At 35.3% G+C, this 16,306-nt stretch overlaps 3 protein-coding genes across 9 annotated transcripts in view; 1 reads left to right on the top strand and 2 right to left on the bottom strand.

Annotated features, from left to right (window-relative positions):
* Window positions 1–5,662, top strand: part of LOC109537889 (HEAT repeat-containing protein 5B) — a 14,373-nt gene extending 8,711 nt beyond the window's left edge. For all 4 annotated transcript variants that reach the window (XM_019904815.2, XM_019904816.2, XM_019904814.2 and 1 more), the window contains 5 exons: window positions 319–1,837; window positions 1,897–2,477; window positions 3,550–3,763; window positions 4,005–4,150; window positions 4,213–5,662. In XM_019904815.2, coding sequence (XP_019760374.2) covers window positions 319–1,837; window positions 1,897–2,477; window positions 3,550–3,763; window positions 4,005–4,150; window positions 4,213–4,386 — 2,634 coding nt within the window. In that variant the 3' untranslated portion in view covers window positions 4,387–5,662. The remainder of the gene's footprint in view (window positions 1–318; window positions 1,838–1,896; window positions 2,478–3,549; window positions 3,764–4,004; window positions 4,151–4,212) is intronic.
* Window positions 5,663–5,713: 51 nt separating this feature from the next.
* On the bottom strand, window positions 5,714–8,299 carry LOC109537890 (probable very-long-chain enoyl-CoA reductase art-1). Its single transcript, XM_019904818.1, has 5 exons — window positions 8,046–8,299; window positions 6,604–6,956; window positions 6,332–6,548; window positions 6,083–6,275; window positions 5,714–6,023 (listed from the first exon to the last, which is right to left on the bottom strand). The coding sequence occupies exons 1-5, from the start codon at window positions 8,052–8,054 to the stop codon at window positions 5,896–5,898; spliced, it is 900 nt and encodes a 299-aa protein (XP_019760377.1). The 5' UTR covers window positions 8,055–8,299; the 3' UTR covers window positions 5,714–5,895.
* Window positions 8,300–10,271: 1,972 nt separating this feature from the next.
* LOC109537909 (14-3-3 protein zeta) lies at window positions 10,272–14,747 on the bottom strand. Of its 4 annotated transcripts, none has more exons than XM_019904859.2 (6): window positions 14,622–14,747; window positions 13,532–13,851; window positions 11,808–11,931; window positions 11,274–11,437; window positions 11,060–11,176; window positions 10,272–11,001 (listed from the first exon to the last, which is right to left on the bottom strand). In XM_019904859.2, the coding sequence occupies exons 2-6, from the start codon at window positions 13,832–13,834 to the stop codon at window positions 10,963–10,965; spliced, it is 747 nt and encodes a 248-aa protein (XP_019760418.1). In that variant the 5' UTR covers window positions 13,835–13,851; window positions 14,622–14,747; the 3' UTR covers window positions 10,272–10,962. The 4 variants fall into 4 exon arrangements, with proteins under 4 accessions (XP_019760418.1, XP_019760417.1, XP_019760419.1 ...); XM_019904858.2 differs by lacking the exon at window positions 11,274–11,437 and adding an exon at window positions 11,558–11,721 and having other exon boundaries at window positions 14,622–14,746; XM_019904860.2 differs by lacking the exon at window positions 14,622–14,747 and adding an exon at window positions 14,344–14,476.
* Window positions 14,748–16,306: the final 1,559 nt, after the last annotated feature.

Here is a 16,306-nt window from a genome sequence, read left to right as displayed (position 1 = left end):
TATCAATCTGTAATAAAAAACGTGAGGAAATTCTGTCTTTTTTAAAGACAAAAATTTTTGAGGCGAAATACCCAACAAGAAGTTTGTAAAAAAATTGAAGTTTTTGTTGCGTTTTTTTTTTGTTTTTTTATTTAAAAAAAAACAGAAAAATTGCCATTATAATGATTAATTTGCGCACAGTGTGCGTAAAACAAATAAATACTAAAAAAAAGTGCCTCTTTATGATCATCTCATCTGATCGGAAAGTGGCATTTTTTGATTCATTCGAATAAAAAATATATTTACATATATCCTTTTAACGTTAACCTGATGTTACAGAGAGCCTTATCCAGCGATCATCTGTTATTGAGAAAGGCTGCAATATCATGTCTTAGGCAGCTAGCCCAGCGGGAAGCCAAAGAAGTGTGTGATCTAGCATCAGCTTTAGCTAGTGAAGGACCCACTGTGGAGGGTTTAATAATTACTGAAACTGGTCTACCCGGTGTATTCTTTGGTTTACTAGACACTGAAACTGATCCTGGTCTAATCAAAGATATCCATGACACGATAATAAGCATGCTGCAAGTTCTAGCAACTGGTCAGCTGTCACAGTGGCTCGGATTATGCAAGGATGTTCTTACTGTAGCTTCAGAACCAGGAGAGGATCGTAATGGTTTGGATGTGCCCGAAGATGACGACCAAGAACAGTTCCATGCTGAAGAGGAAAATCAACGTGCTGTTCAGCCACGATGGCCTACTCGTGTGTTTGCAGCAGAATGTGTCCGACGTGTACTAGCAGCATGTTCATCTAAACGATTAAGTTTCCAGTTGCCAGATTTGATTCGCATGGCCTTTGTCGCAGCTACAAGTGACTCAGATCCGCTAAGATTAGAAGGATTGAAAATGCTACGTGAAATAATTGACAAATTTGCTATTGAACCCGAACCCGAATTTCCTGGACATTTGCTCTTAGAGCAATTCCAAGCGCAAGTCAGTGCAGCGTTGAGGCCTGCATTTGCAGCCGATACAGCTCCACATGTTACAGCTGCTGCATGTGAAGCATGTTCCGCTTGGATCGGCGCTAGAGTTGCGCGAGACGCCGCAGATTTGCGACGAGTCCATCAATTAATGGTGTCGTCGCTAACAAAATTAGGAAAACCTTCAGCTGTACAAACATTGCTTTACAATGAAGCGATGTTAACATTAGAGCGACTTGCCATTTTGCGAGCATGGGCTGAAGTCTATGGGGTAGCTGCTGGTGCTCGAGGCCCTCCTGATTCGGGTCTTCTTGAACTTGTTCAACCGCAACTTGCCACTCTGGCCCGTCACTGGTTAAATGCCTTACGGGACCGGGCGTTGTTAGCCCTGCCACCTGAATTCGGTGGACAGTTGCCACATGATGGGGGCGCCTTCTATACTGCCGAGACCGCCGAAGCTGCAAGGCCGCACTACGCTGCATCGTGGCCCCCACTTTTACTAGCAGCAGCTTTATGGTTATCGCAGCCCGAGAATATTACCGTTTCTACAGAAGTAGAATCAAATAATAATCCACCGCCTAACGATCACTTCAGATTGCTTTTCGGTACTTGCATTGAAGCGCTTTGTGGGCCCAGAGGAACTGAATCTCCCGAAATCGTCGACACATGTTTAAGAGCTTTAAGAGGCATTTTGGATGTCTCAAAGGCCAGAGAGCTACTACTCGAGGATTCCGAACTTATCGTAGAGCTATGCAATGTTTTACATCGACTTGTTCTCACATTGGACTCTCCCGATTGTCAACTATTATGCATGGAAGTATTACAGCAAGTACTGAGAGTTGCAACGGATCAACTAAATGATATTCGAAATAGGCAACCAGGTGATAATTTCAGTTCAGTAAGGGCGACTCCCTTTGAATAATACTGCTTTCCGTTTCAGAAAATGGCGAAACCAGAGATTTCCAGGAACGCGATGCCATGGGGGAGGGTGGTCGAGATGGACATTTGGATCCTGATAAATCATTAGTGTTTGCAGCTCTAGAAATTTGTCTATGCTTGATTGTAAGGCAGCTTCCAGCTTTGAGTCCTACGCCCCATCCCGCAATGACTGGTGCTCCTCGTATAGCAGATACTCGTCTTCTGGGCGCTGCATTTGGAGCATTGGAAGCTTTGCCCGGCTTATGTTCAATGCACGGGTCAATATCAATATTACCAACTCTGCTGTATCTCAGTACTGGCGTATTGAAACAAGCTCCATCGGCTGCCCCAGGCGCTCTACAATTGTTACGAGCATTAGCCTCAGATGATCGGGCCAAAGATACCGAATGGAAGCATCTACTTCAAAGTGCGCTATCTAAAGTTATTGACCTTGCCAAAACACCTGGACCGGACGAAGCTGCCCCTCTATTGGCTATAGCTGTTTTTGTACTACACGCTCCTTCGGAAGTTGCAGCTGCCCCAAATCTGCAATATCCATGCATCAATCATTTCAGGCAATGTTTACAAAGTAACGATTATTCCGTAAGTGACCAAGTTCAAGTACTACTATGTAATTGGAAACTTTACTTTTACGATACTAAAGACCTGGTCAAGTTGGGAGTCTTGTCAAGTTTTACCAATTTTCCAAAATGTTGCCCATAACATGTTTCGAATAATTTTTCATTCGTTCTATTTGCATATTGAATCAGCTTGTATTTATTTGTTATGCAATTATTTTGCTTCTTTGAATACTTTATATTTTATTAGCTTATGTCAGGAAATAGTCAGAATTTTAGAATTTACTCGCTTGTGTAGGTGTACAGGGTGTCCCAACGATAGAGTAAAGTAAGTTTACGTTCAATCGGTATTATTTGTTACATTTATAGCATTTTTTTAAAATATGAGAATTATACAGAGTGCGTCAGACAAGTTGCAGCGCTGCGCAGTTGCATATTCTACTTTACTTTAGAATTCTTATATACATTTTAATTGTTTTTGGTTATACAAAATATGATCGAAAATTAGACACTTTTTTAGTTATTCAGCTTTACCTATAAAAATTCGCATTTTCATGTTGTTGGTAAAACGAAAATGTATCTATAATCTACACAAAATTTTTAAATTTGGCTAGCGAAATGATGACTACATTACGATTTGGTTTGCAAAATATTTGTTTTTGTAACTACAGGGGGGGTCATAATATTAGTTTTAGGTTGGTGTTAATAATTCAGGATAACAAAGCCTCTCATTTTCGCTTGTTGCTAGTCCTTTCTCCTGCCAAATATCATTTTTTTTTGTCTAAAGAAAACGGATAAATTTTCGATTTATCAACACCATGAAAATGAGAAATTTCATCGTTAATCCCGAATAACATAAATTTAATATAAATAATAATAAATAATAAACAATTTACATAAGAATTTAATAATAAAATAAAACATCAGGTTTTTCATTAGAAAAAAGTGATTTTCTGGCCCACTCTGTATAATTTTGAATATTTTTAAAATATGCATTTTGAAACATATCATACCGGTTAAGGGTAAACTTGCTTCACTCTATCGTTGGTCACCCTGTACTTGGTCTACTGAACTTGACTGAAACATGTTTATTTTAGACCAAATTGAAATGCATCAAAACTTTGAAGTCACTATTTGCTCATCCAGATAAAAGTGTTGCAACACCTTACATACATTCATTAGCCCCGCAGTTGGTAGAGTTTTTATATTCGGATCAGGCAAAGCAAATAACATCAAATGAAGAGTTTTGCATGACATTCGAGACCATAAATGCGGTTGAAAGTCTAATAGCGCTAGCTGAACCCCATAATCGTAAGTAAAATACTATTATCTATATATACTATACAAACTCAATCGATCATTTATACATCAAAGTGCTTAGAGAGTATTTTTCTTCACATTAATTGAGCTATTCTCTTTTCCATGATGCCTAGGAAATATCATGCAAGGCAAGTAATGTACTTAGGACGAACATGCTTAGTATTCTAATTAATCCCTGCCTGCTTGAATCCTATTGATATAAGGTTTTTAATTTGGTATTAAATTATTTTAGGTATTCAGATGCTTTCTCTTCTTGTGCCAATTCTTGTTAGTTATTTGTTATCGAATCCACGTGATAAATCATTGAACAAGTATTCAGTATCCCTGCATGAAGTAAGCTTAGAAAAGCTGATGAAAATAGGTCCTACGTATCCACAGGTATGAGCAAAAATCCAGACAAATTAATTTATTTAATTACTCACCAAATCTACTTCTTATAGGAGTTCAAAACACTGATGGGCACTTCAACGAATCTGAGAACAAAACTGGAAAGTGCAATTAGGGCGAATCAGCAAAACAACATCAAAGCTAAGCATGAAATAAATATTAATCAGCCAATGTCTATCCATATGCCAACTATAAAATTGAAAACTGATTTTAGCAACTTTTCATAAATTTCTATGACTCAAATTTTTTTTCTAGTGTAACCATTTTTATACTAACCTTTTAACCTTTTTTTTATTAAGAACTATTAATTTTGTTTGAGATGATAATTGATTTGAAATTGATTACATTGATAGGAACTTTTTTATTTAAAACGCGTGTTAATTTTATATACAAATGTATGTCTATTAATATTTAATTGAAAAACGAATATACGTAGGAAACTTATTGTAGTCAAACGAGTAAAATAATTAAGGGAAAGTAGGTATTGCACTGTTAGCATAAGAATCAATTTGATAAATTGCAATGTGCAATGTGTACACCTCAGTTAATGATAAATATTTCTAGAATCTAACAAAAGTAAAAATTGACTTTCAACATGTATATCAAGCTGGTACGAAGCAATTGCTAGTAACTCGGCGGGAGAATCGATTCGAGATTTAATTACTGAAAAAATACTTTTTTGCAATCATCAGTAATATTCAAAAAATTCTAAATTAATAATGACGACTGATTTGGAGAAACCTGATAAATAATAGCAAATAGCCCAAGAAAGTCACTGTTTCTTATTAAAGAACAAGACTTGGTATTTTTCTGGAAAGTTTAGGCTTCAGTAACTCTTAATAAATGTGGCAAAGTAGGAAATTAGTAAATATATAGGTATGACGAGTCCATTAGTTTTCAAGATTTGTACTAGATCGGTCTAAAAAGCGATATCGTAAAATATTTTAAAGATTTTCAACATATCATACTCGAATAGATTTCATAAGTTTTTAATCCAAAAATCCTAGAATTCATTAACTATGGAAATTGATAACAAATTTTATTGAATACATTGAATGAAACTAACGAAATAATTTGCGAATTCACATACTAACAGTTTATATTAATTACTGGCTCAATTATTGATATTATTCTATGTAGATCGAATGAGGCCGTGTTTTTGAATGTCGGTATGAATTGTAAGTGCATTTTCCTTTCAAATTATATCAGCGAATGTAATTCAAATCGCGCTAGTGTTCATCCCTTATTTCATGCTCCATATGGAGCTTAACTTTTCTTTATAAATAACGTGTAATACTCCTCTCTCGGATGTGTCAAGCGGTATCCGTGAAATAATAGACATTGCAATAATAATGTATGTTCCAGACTGACAAATTTATTATTACATGCTTGTGCAAATTATCCTGTAATCCCAAGAAATAGAATTTTTGTGATATTGTTTTAAGAATCTGAATTTGTGAATATTAAAAGGTTCATAGAATATATAAATGATGCTTTAATCTACTGTTGTCATTTTATTTTCGAAGAAATTTATACATTGAGAAAAACGAAAGATTGTTATTCAAGTGTTACGTTTATTGCACTTCTATTGCACATTTGTACACAGACAAATTAACGAGAAATTTTAGTACATATTTGTCACCAACAAATCACCACAATATAAAACTGAGAAAACAACAACAAATCCCCGTTAAATTAACAACCCATTAAATCATTAAATTTAAATTAAAGTGAATCTAGAGTACAAAAGGAATAATTGCTTTCCGTTGTTTCGGGTAATTCGGAAACTCAGTCTTGTAGTTCTTGTGCTTTGCCAAAGCCCAAATTGTCATTTGATACAAGCCGGTCAATGCAAATAAACCAGCTAAAATACGAAGCGTTATCAATATTACTGACGAGGTTAAAATTGATTAGAATATTTACCTGGAACACAAGAAGTTAGCAATGTAAATCCCAGCCAAGAATAAAATTCATAAGTATAATTGGGGCACGACACATAATTATACAGTTTTGTCAGTGGGTTGCTATTGGGGACAGGAATCTTTCGTACTTTAGTGCCTGGTGGTCTCAAATTTCTAAGAAGGATGTGAATACTCAAATTGCCCAATTCAGAAACCTGCAAAGATTGAAATAACACCCGCAATATATATCTGACCAAACCCATATACTTACAATAAATATAATTAGACCAAGCGCTTGTAAAATCCGGCATGGTGGTGTAAACAAAGGATGATTAGTGTGATAGGCAACATACAAAGTGAAGCCCCAATAGTAAGTACAATTTTTGAAAAGGTTGAGCAAAGGCATCGTGCCATGTGAAAAACGATGAACAAATATTGTCTCCAATATTCTCTTCAAATAATGTACACTCCAGCATACTAGTGCAACGCTATCAAAATAAAGCGTAGATAGAAACCATGTTACAACATTTCATATTTTGTTACCTCGCTGTTACAGAAAGCGACGTCTCGTTTAAGGCACTAGAATAAAGTATGCGGGGTCTAAGAGCGACCAATGCATATAAAATTAAAGGACCAGCATATTCACAAATAAATACTGTGCTCCAACCAATCTGAGGGCCTAAATCTTTTACAAACACTTTTCTGGTGCTTGCCAACAAAGGAATTGCTTCATCATCTTTAATATCTTTTCCTTTTAGTGCACTTCGCACTGATTGCCTCCCCACAACCAGTTTTGGTGAAATAGCTGCAATTTTCTCCTTGATATCTTTAACTTTCACCTTTTCATCCACTGATATCTCGCCGATTTTCTTGTTTTTAGTTGAATAAACTTCTACCTGCAATGTTTAGCTGAACGTGAATAAAGTTTTGGCAAGAATACAAATTAGAATATCGGGGATGGTCAACGCTAGACGAAATTGTTCCGTAAGTTAATATCGGGACTAATGGTAAACGGAAGGAAGCGATACTATTTAATGTTCTTTCATGCCTCCCGGTATAGGTATTATCTATAATATAATGCCTGATTATAAAAAGAACGTTGCAGTTATACTGCTGTTTATACGTTCAGTAATAGATATAAACTACTGGATCAGATAAATTAGATAATCTATAAAATTAAGAAAAAAATATATTTCCTTACTACCTATAAGTCCTAACTACGATCCTGAGCTAGTTAGTTGCCATATAGGCATTATATTATAGAAATATAGCGGTAGACACGCCACTGGTCAAAATTTAAAAAAATGAATAATTGAAATTAAGCACCTTTTAAAATCGTCCCCATCCACAAAGTTTCATTAAAATTTATAAAATCGTATTGCAGAAATGTATAATTTTGTATTTTTCAAAGTAAAGTTTGACGCTCTGTATTTGGAAAACGAAGTTTCAGAGGTTCCATGTATATTTGGATTTATATATTTGGGCTTATATACTTGGGCAAGCTATATTTATCCCTGAATTTACGTTTTGTTTTTATTTTTGTTTATAATTTATCCCTGAATGTTACCTATTTCTGAAACACCCTGTATAGAGCGAACTCATATTACCTATAATTTTTTATTGTCAAGCCTGACGACTCCAGTAATAACATGCAACTATACGAATCTAGGGATTAATTTAGATTTTTAATACAAACGTAATTTACACTTTTTAATCATCACTGATGGGTGAATTAAGTATAAAAGCTAAAATGTAGCTGTTTGATTTGAAATTAGCCCCAGAATATTTAGCTTCAGTTTTCGTCATCTAGCAACCCTAGATATGCTGAGTTCAAGGTAGAATGATACGCGCTTTTTACCATATACGTGGTGGCTTGACAAATAATTAAAATTGCCAATATCTGCTTAATCTCAGTAATTGCTTTCGGCAATTTTTTAAACCTCAATACTCACACATTTATATTAAATGTAATAAAGCTTACTTACGCGAATCATGACTACTGTAACCTCTACACCAACGAACTGGTAAAAATGCAGATAATCGTTCAACAATACGATTTTAATTCAATAGTTCAGGACAAGGTTAATAAATGATATCAAATTCTAGTCAATCGGGTTTGTTTAACTGTTGACCATTGACCACAGAAATGAGGTAAACATTAAAACTGTCAATAAATTTAGGTGTCAAATTTTACACCTAGACAAGGAAACTCTGTCAAGTACAAGTACCTGAGAGAGAAGTGAATATAGAGGAATGCTAGTTTTATTCCTACGTCATATGTGGACACTCATTTACATTACATTTATATTACGAGTTTATTAAATGTTTTTTTACACGAAATGGAACTGTGTTCAGGCTGCAGTTCCAGAAGTAAGACGTAAAATTTAAATAGAAATGTGTAAATTATTGACAGAACGCGAATAAATAAATAAAAAGTACATGTAGGGTACGAATTGCTTCTCTTCAGAAGTTATTTCTCTGCACATTATAGTATGAAAGAAGAGGTCTAGGTGTTTAAAATAATTTAAAATTTCTTGCGGTAAATTTTAAACGTTCCGCAAAAATTTATTATTAAAATGGTTGGAAAATATTGATGATGATAAAACTTTGAAGATGGTTTTTCCAGGTTATCTCTTAACCTCTTACTGTAAATTATTATTTGTAATTCAATACTTTGTCTGTAAGTCTGTAATTCTTTAATGTAAGACGACTCTGACTGAAATCAGCAAATTTATCGACATTTTTAACGAAAACCGTTTAGAAATTATTACAAGTCCATTTGTAGAGATCTCTTTAAGGAGTTCCAACCCCTTTAAAAAGCTATTTTTGGGGCATTATTATAAAAATCCTTATTATTGTAAGCGCTAAAGTCTCGTTCTAATGTATGTTGATAATGCTTTCACCCTGTATAGAACATGCTTCTTCAATAGTAAGTATTGTTTGCTGGCCACTAATCATAAAGTGAACTACATATATTAATAACATGACTTGTAATCTAGTATGTGCTTTTTAAGACTCGTAAAATGTCGATAACTATTAATATTAATCACTTTTAACTACCGAAAACTGTTATCGGAATGGTTAAGTCCCACAAAACACAAATAAAGATTATAAAATAATATATAATGAACCGTATAGTATGGGCAGCTTTACTTAAGTTTTTTACGAAAATAAAAACAAAATGTGTTAGCACTTTTGAGATACTTATTCAATTTCAATTGAGAATAGCTTAAATTGAAGATACATAAACATATTATTGTTCATGTATGGCACAATAAGCAGTTTTAATATAAAAATAATATATTTAATTTGAAAATTAATGCAAGTATCGGTATAAGGAAAAAATAATTAAATGCTCGCAATATATTTAACAAAATACAAACTATATATGCAGCACAAAGAGCTTTTAAATGAACACAGATCAAAAAACGTGATTCGAAAGTGATAGAAAATTCCACGGGACCAATCGCACGCAGCCCAGATCAATTATCGAATTACCCAGTCTCAACACGAGAAATTCCGAAAAATCCAAATCTCAACTGCTCGCTTGTAAAACTACACCGAAACCGTGACTCATTAAAATTATCCAGGTCGACACAGCTTGCACTTCACTCTAATAAGCAAATATTTAATATGCACTCTCAACCCCCAATAAGAAAAAATGTATGTATCTAAATTCCTTTTTTTTTCGCAAAGATTTATTCCCTATAAATCAATCCGATAAATATGTAACCAGTATAATCAAATATTAATACTATAACTGACACTTATTTTCTGAACAGAAGTGTAATAGACAAAACCAACTAACTGTGAAATAGAAAACAAAAATATAATAAATAATGTTTTTAATACGGTTGTTATAAAAATAACAAATTATTGTACACTATTTAAACTAAATGCATACTTCTAAGTTGCCTAAAAACAAAGTATCAGTAATTTTGAAAATACTTGGAAAATGAACATGGATTTCATACAGAAATTAATAAAATGATCAAATTTACATGTTACATATATTTCTATACTTTGGACACATCAATGTCTGAAATTTTCACACAACGTACATGTCAACTAAAAGCGTAATGTAGCCAAAATATTCACTGGACTAAGGGTAACATTTAGAGCAGAACAACAATTAGTGCAGTTACATATAGAAAAGGCAGGAACAGGGCGCAGACCTTTAAAGGTAACCCCCATAAAACAAAACAAGCCAATGATTTTGAAAAATTTATTATTATCTGACAAATATAATTGACAGATACAACAGAAAACAAATAGAGTTGGTAGCGTTTAAATACATATTCATACATTTTATATATAGCACATCCAAAGTGACCAGAAATGGAATGGGAATTTGGAGGGAGTGCCCAGGGGGCCGCGCAGTGCAAAACATTGTGGATAGGGCAGAAATGCGATTAAACAGAGCAGGTAAGAAGGCTATGATTCGCATTCATATGGACAACTAGAAAACAGAAACGAAACTAAAACGACTGTTTAAATAATAATTTTAATAGTTAACAAGTTAGAACTTAAAAATGTGCTGGAGAAGACAAAATCAAATGACACATTTTGTTTCGGGAGGGATATATAATATATAAAATAATTAAATATAAAAACAAGTATAATAAAAGATGAAGAAACTGACATTGAATCACACAACTATTAGCAAAGAAGGTAATGTATGGCTTTTTGAATGTTTTGTGGAAGTTATGCCTGTTGTGTGATAATGTGAAATATAATTTAACGACTTACAATATCTCCTAAAACATTGTTAAATATCAAAAGTTTCATCACAATGAAACTTAAAAACTGTCAACGAAACTTTACGATAAAGTTCCGTGGAGACTTTAACTTACATGAAAATTCAGTTTTAACGGATAGAATGAAAACGGAGATTTTGCCGTCTCAGTTGTCTCCACCTTCTTGAGGCTCATCTTGTTCACCCTGTAACAAAATAAACATATTACTGTCATAAAGTTTTACAGATGATCATCTATCTTACCTGTGTATCACTGGTCCATAACGTTAAGTTATCTCTTAGGAGCTGCATAATAAGTGTACTGTCTTTGTATGAGTCCTCATTTAGTGTGTCCAGCTCAGCAATGGCATCATCAAAAGCCTATGATAATCAACATTAGAAGACAACCACGAGAAATAAAAACAGCAATTGGTTAGTGCGGGCAGAACTAGCGTTAAACACGACACACACGACAAACCTGTTTGGCCAGGTGGCAGGCACGCGCTGGAGAATTGATAATTTCATAGTAAAACACGGAGAAATTAAGAGCCAGTCCCAGTCGGATTGGGTGAGTAGACTGCATTTTGGACTTGGCTATATCAAAAGCCTCTTGGTAGGCTTTTTGCGAATCTTCAACCACCTCTGAGAAAAACAAATACATAAATTAACCTTTGAGGTAGGTAAAGGCGCAAAAAGCGCCGTGCCGATGTCGCCGCGTAATTCTGCCCGCAGAAAGAAAATTTTTTAAACTCTGATATTAACCTGCTTAGCTAATTGACAGGCTTTATCTGGTGAATTTAATATCTCGTAGTAGAACACTGAGAAGTTCAGTGCAAGACCCAGTCTGATGGGGTGTGTAGGTGTCATTTTGGCCTTTGAGATTTCAAATGCGTCCTGGTACGCCTTCTGTGAATAATCCACGACAGCTGAAAAGGCAAAAATGGTAACACTACTTCGTCCTTAGCGGGACTCGGCACAAACGCTACACCAGATCTACTGAACATTAACTTACTGTTTCTGGTGTCACCAGTTGCTACTTCTGCTAAGTATCTATAGTAGTCTCCCTTCATTTTAAGGTAAAATACTTTTGATTCGGCATTTGATGCCTTGGGGATGAGGAATTTGTCGAGGAGACCCTGGGAAAACAAATGCTCATTAAGTCAAATGAGTCACAACACATCGAGTCATTAGATAATCTACTTAAAATTAATCAGATTATTCTTGATTTCTTCAAAACTCTCGGAAGAACGAAAGTTATTTTGTAACATCATGATATAAGAGTTGTAATTTCCCCCAAGTTAAATAGTTATAATTCTAGTGTTAATGAGATCCAACAGGAAGTTCAAATTCACTAATTACTAATAATTTAACAGACATTGTCTTGCTGCTTTGGGTGGAATTTGGCAGAATGTTTCAAAGTATCGATGCTTTTGGAGTACGTAAGAAGAGTTAGGGCTCTGAGACGTTAAGAGCCCCGGATTTCATAGCCCAGTACCAAAAACTGCAATCTTTTGGTGACAGCATTCAAGTTCTTATATTCGTGAAAAGTGCGTAATGTTGATTCGTTTAACATTTGAAAAATGTTTCGCTTATTTTGTGTTGAAATTAGCTATAACGGGAAAGCTTTAAAAACATAATAAATCAACTTTTATTTAAGTTATAGACTATTCGATGCATTTCAACAAAACATATTGATTAAGCAAAAATATTGCTTTCAGGCAAATTTTCCTTGTCCGAAAGTTAATTAGTCCTAGGGGGCACAAGCTGCAATCGTCTGGAGCTCTTTAAAGCAGCAGAATTTTTTTGGGTTCAAAAGTATCGCCTTTTTTTGGCAAAATTTCGTTCGCCGTTATTTGCTAAACAAAAAATGTGTACTTCTTCCAAGTCGATATCTCGCACCGTTTAAGTTACTTCACATGGAAACCTCAAGGGATTTCTTGAACTAAACTCAAATTGTGTATAAATTTGCTTGATCCAAAGTACACATTTTTCGTGTAAGAAATATCGAAGAACCACATTTTCAACAGCATAGCCATATTTGAAAACCCCCCAACACAACATTTTTTGGTAGTTTAACTGGATAAGAATCTATTCAAAAAAGGAAATTTTATTTACACGTTCACACCCTGTACTTCGGCTATTACTATTAACTTTCGGATAAGGCAAATTTGCCTAGAACGCATTATTTTTGCGTATAAACATGTCAATGAATTTTGTCACATTAATCGAAGATCACCTAGTATGTATATGGTAAGGAAGTGTGGAATTGTCGGTACCAATATTAATAACTTTATGCCGACAAAAACACGTAGTAAGCAAAAGTAGATATAAAACAGATGTTTGTATTGAAGCATAACGAAATACACAGGACGTTTTAAAGTAAGAACCTAGTAAGACTCAAAATGTAAAACTGGAAATCTGTATTTCTCGATATTATGTAAATATACACGTATAAAATCAATTAATCCAGGGATCAATATTAGATAAAACTGTACTACAAACGTGCCAGTTTTCAGGTATTTGGTTGGAGAATTTTTAATTAATAAAAAACAGATTTTGGAAGATGTCAAGGACCTGATAATTGATTTTTGCAGGTAGTCATATCGATTAATACTTTATTCGAACAGGTTAAGATAAAGAGCAGCTAGAACAATATTAGCAGAGGCGTGAATCAATGATTGGGGGACAATAACTGGCGTATAAAAATGAGTGATTAATATGCTACTTGCTACTTACAAGAACATCGTCGCAGATTTCTCGCAGTTCCTTTTCCACCTTTTCTCTGTATTCTTTAGCCATCTGCTGTTTCCGTTCTGAGCCTTCAGTCTTTTGTTCAATTGAAGAAATAACCCTCCATGAGGATCGCCGGGCGCCCACAACATTTTTGTACGCTACAGAGAGCAGGTTTCGCTCCTCGTTACTTAGTTCGACGCCCGTTTCCGTGACTGACTTCATCGCTGACGCCATGTCGTCGTACCTTTCGGCCTGTTCGGCCAATTTGGCCCTTTGGACTAATTCATCTTTGTCAGGAGCAGACATTTTGGTTTAACTCTAATCTGCAAGAAAATCGAACTTGAATTGGTGTGCAATAGAGTGAAGGCAATGGCGACGCTTGAACTAAAAATAGAGACTGCGACTACTGTGAGAGTGGCGACACTAGCGGCGTTACCGGTAAAATGCGCAAAAGCAACATGGCGTCGACCACACCTTGACGAGACATGCCGGGCCAGCCCGCGCATGCTCGTTCCGGCCGGGCCTGTATGACCCATCCATGAAGAATTTCCTGAATTGACGTCATCCTCATACGCAATTTTCTTTGAACGATAATAAAATACTCTCAAAAAAGAACCCTGATTCATGCTTCTGCCGTAAAATGAGTAGTAGCTCATGATAAGTACAACTAAAATACATTTTGAAGGTCGACCGGATCCATTTTGAACATCACTGACTGAACGCAAGGAAAGCAGGCATTTCTAGTTGAAATATCCGGATAATTTTCACTCAAAATGAATTTCCCACACTAAAAACTACGAAGAAGCACAACTTACAACTTTCTTTAGGAATATAATACAGATTTCTTGCAACCGATGAAGATCGTACACTCACACTCGCATGCACGACAAGGACTAGACGTTTTTGACTTCAACTACGAAGAAAACCGTCGGATCGATTGAAGTTTACTAACAGTCATGTACAATACGCAAATATGGCGGCGGCGTAGATTTCCGCAAGCATGTTAGCATGTACCCTCAGAAAGCCATAAGGGATGCAGACATTCAACCAAATTAAAGCAGATTGTTTAAATATTAGTATAAATAATACTTACTTGCTACTTTTGACTTCTTGCACTAAAATTTCCCTGACTTAATCGACGAGAGGAGAGCACTGACAGAACTAACCGGCAACGACTCTTGAACACGAGATATGAGACAGAGGGAGCCAAATTCAGTTCAAGCTGAAAGCGCGCTGAATTTGAAACGCACATGTCCTTGCTAGAAAGCGCAGCAAGAACCACCCTCCGTGTTTTATTTCCTTTCAACTGGAAGAAGTAAGAAAAAGTTTCTTTTCTGCTTAGGAGGCCAGGCACATTTAAATCTAACATCTGGACTTTGGTATTTAAGAAAAGGTTGGGTTGGCTACACTCATGGTTGCATACACCCGCATATGTATTGCCTAGTTGTGTCTTATTGTTTCTGAACTTTGAAAACCCTCTCATACGTTTAATTTTTGACCATTTCCTACTGGTTTTATCTCAAACCATTTGGTTTGACAAATCTTGTATTGTTCAGCAAAACTACCTGCAATCTGCTATCACCGGCTTCCCCACCCTTAAATAATCAATAATGGTTAAATCGCTTTTGACCTTGCCCTTCCGTTCAGGCTATGCGCCTTATTATTGTTTCTTCCTGGAGCAGAATCATGAAAATGAGAAAAGACCTTTCAGAGCAAATCAATATTTCTTGAAAATATTCATAATTAAGGCTTAAGAATCTTTTTATACTTTTGAAATGGCTCGTTCGATTTGCGCAATAAATAGTTCATTTCAATGTTTCGCACATATGTACTTCATTTATTTTAAAACAAACAAACAACTATTATACGTTGTAACATATGAATCATGTGGCTATGACGTGCGATTTTCCCAACGTACTTTTATTCCCTTTCATAGATAGATCTGAACGTATGTTGTTTATATTGCACGTAAGGATGCTCTATGTATACAGGATGTGCCACTAAACGATCACGACCGGATAGGGACAAATCCTACCACACGTAATTAAATTTACGCCTTCAGCAAAAAAAATACATTATGTAATGTGTGTAATAGATGGAAAACTGATTAGGTAAGCTGATCCCTAGATGGCACAACTGCTATTAATAGTTGATATCAGAGGCGTAGCGAAGGGGGTGCAAGCAAAACAAAAAATTGCTGGGTCGAATTAATTCGATTGGGGGTGGGAGGGGCGCTAAAAAGGTATTGTGCCCCGGGCGCTAGTTAAGCTTGCTACGGCACTGATAGTCATATTTATAGTCGTTTATGAATATACACGTTTAATCATAGCTGATTTAAAACAGCCACAGAAAACAGCTCTATTGTAAGGCTGTACGCTCACCCGCAGATCAGATGTTTTTTGATACTTTCTTGGCAGCGAATTACAGAAAATCCACTTATTGTATTTTAGTTCATCTTCAAAAATTGGATATTTATATATTTATTTAGTTTATGACATTACACAAACATATAATTGCAAATATATAAATATACTTGTCTCTGGTTGGAGCTCATAACTTGCCTCTCCGGATCGGCCTTACACAATTTATCCATGTGCAGTAGCTAATTGCATGATACAATGATTTCATTGTATCATGAGATAATCGGTTATACAATAGCTGTAGTGCAATACTGCAAGGGTGAATTATTGCAAAATTTCATGTTTTTCGTCCCGTTTTGCATGTTTCTCGGAAGCAAAATGAGCAAGAACGCTCGTTTTTACATCATTCCAGAGATAA

Source organism: Dendroctonus ponderosae, unplaced genomic scaffold (assembly GCF_020466585.1).
Source record: "Dendroctonus ponderosae isolate FM_Combo_2020 unplaced genomic scaffold, Dpon_F_20191213v2 Dpon_F_20191213_1, whole genome shotgun sequence".
In the NCBI taxonomy this organism is placed as follows: domain Eukaryota; kingdom Metazoa; phylum Arthropoda; class Insecta; order Coleoptera; family Curculionidae; genus Dendroctonus; species Dendroctonus ponderosae.
This window is presented reverse-complemented; position numbering and strand designations above follow the sequence as displayed.

What these genes read in the sequence shown, in the direction of transcription:
- LOC109537890 (XM_019904818.1), bottom strand. An exon ending in TCGCTTTCTGTAACAGCGAG is followed by an intron (nt 6,549 to 6,603) that starts GTAACAAAATAT and finishes TTATTTTGATAG; the next exon opens with CGTTGCACTAGTATGCTGGA. An exon ending in GCTAACTTCTTGTGTTCCAG is followed by an intron (nt 6,024 to 6,082) that starts GTAAATATTCTA and finishes TTCGTATTTTAG; the next exon opens with CTGGTTTATTTGCATTGACC.
- LOC109537909 (XM_019904859.2), bottom strand. Translation starts at nt 13,834, where the DNA reads ATGTCTGCTCCTGACAAAGATGAATTAGTCCAAAGGGCCAAATTGGCC. An exon ending in AACTGGTGACACCAGAAACA is followed by an intron (nt 11,438 to 11,807) that starts GTAAGTTAATGT and finishes TGTTTTTCTCAG; the next exon opens with AGGTGGTTGAAGATTCGCAA. An exon ending in CCTGCCACCTGGCCAAACAG is followed by an intron (nt 11,177 to 11,273) that starts GTTTGTCGTGTG and finishes TGATTATCATAG; the next exon opens with GCTTTTGATGATGCCATTGC.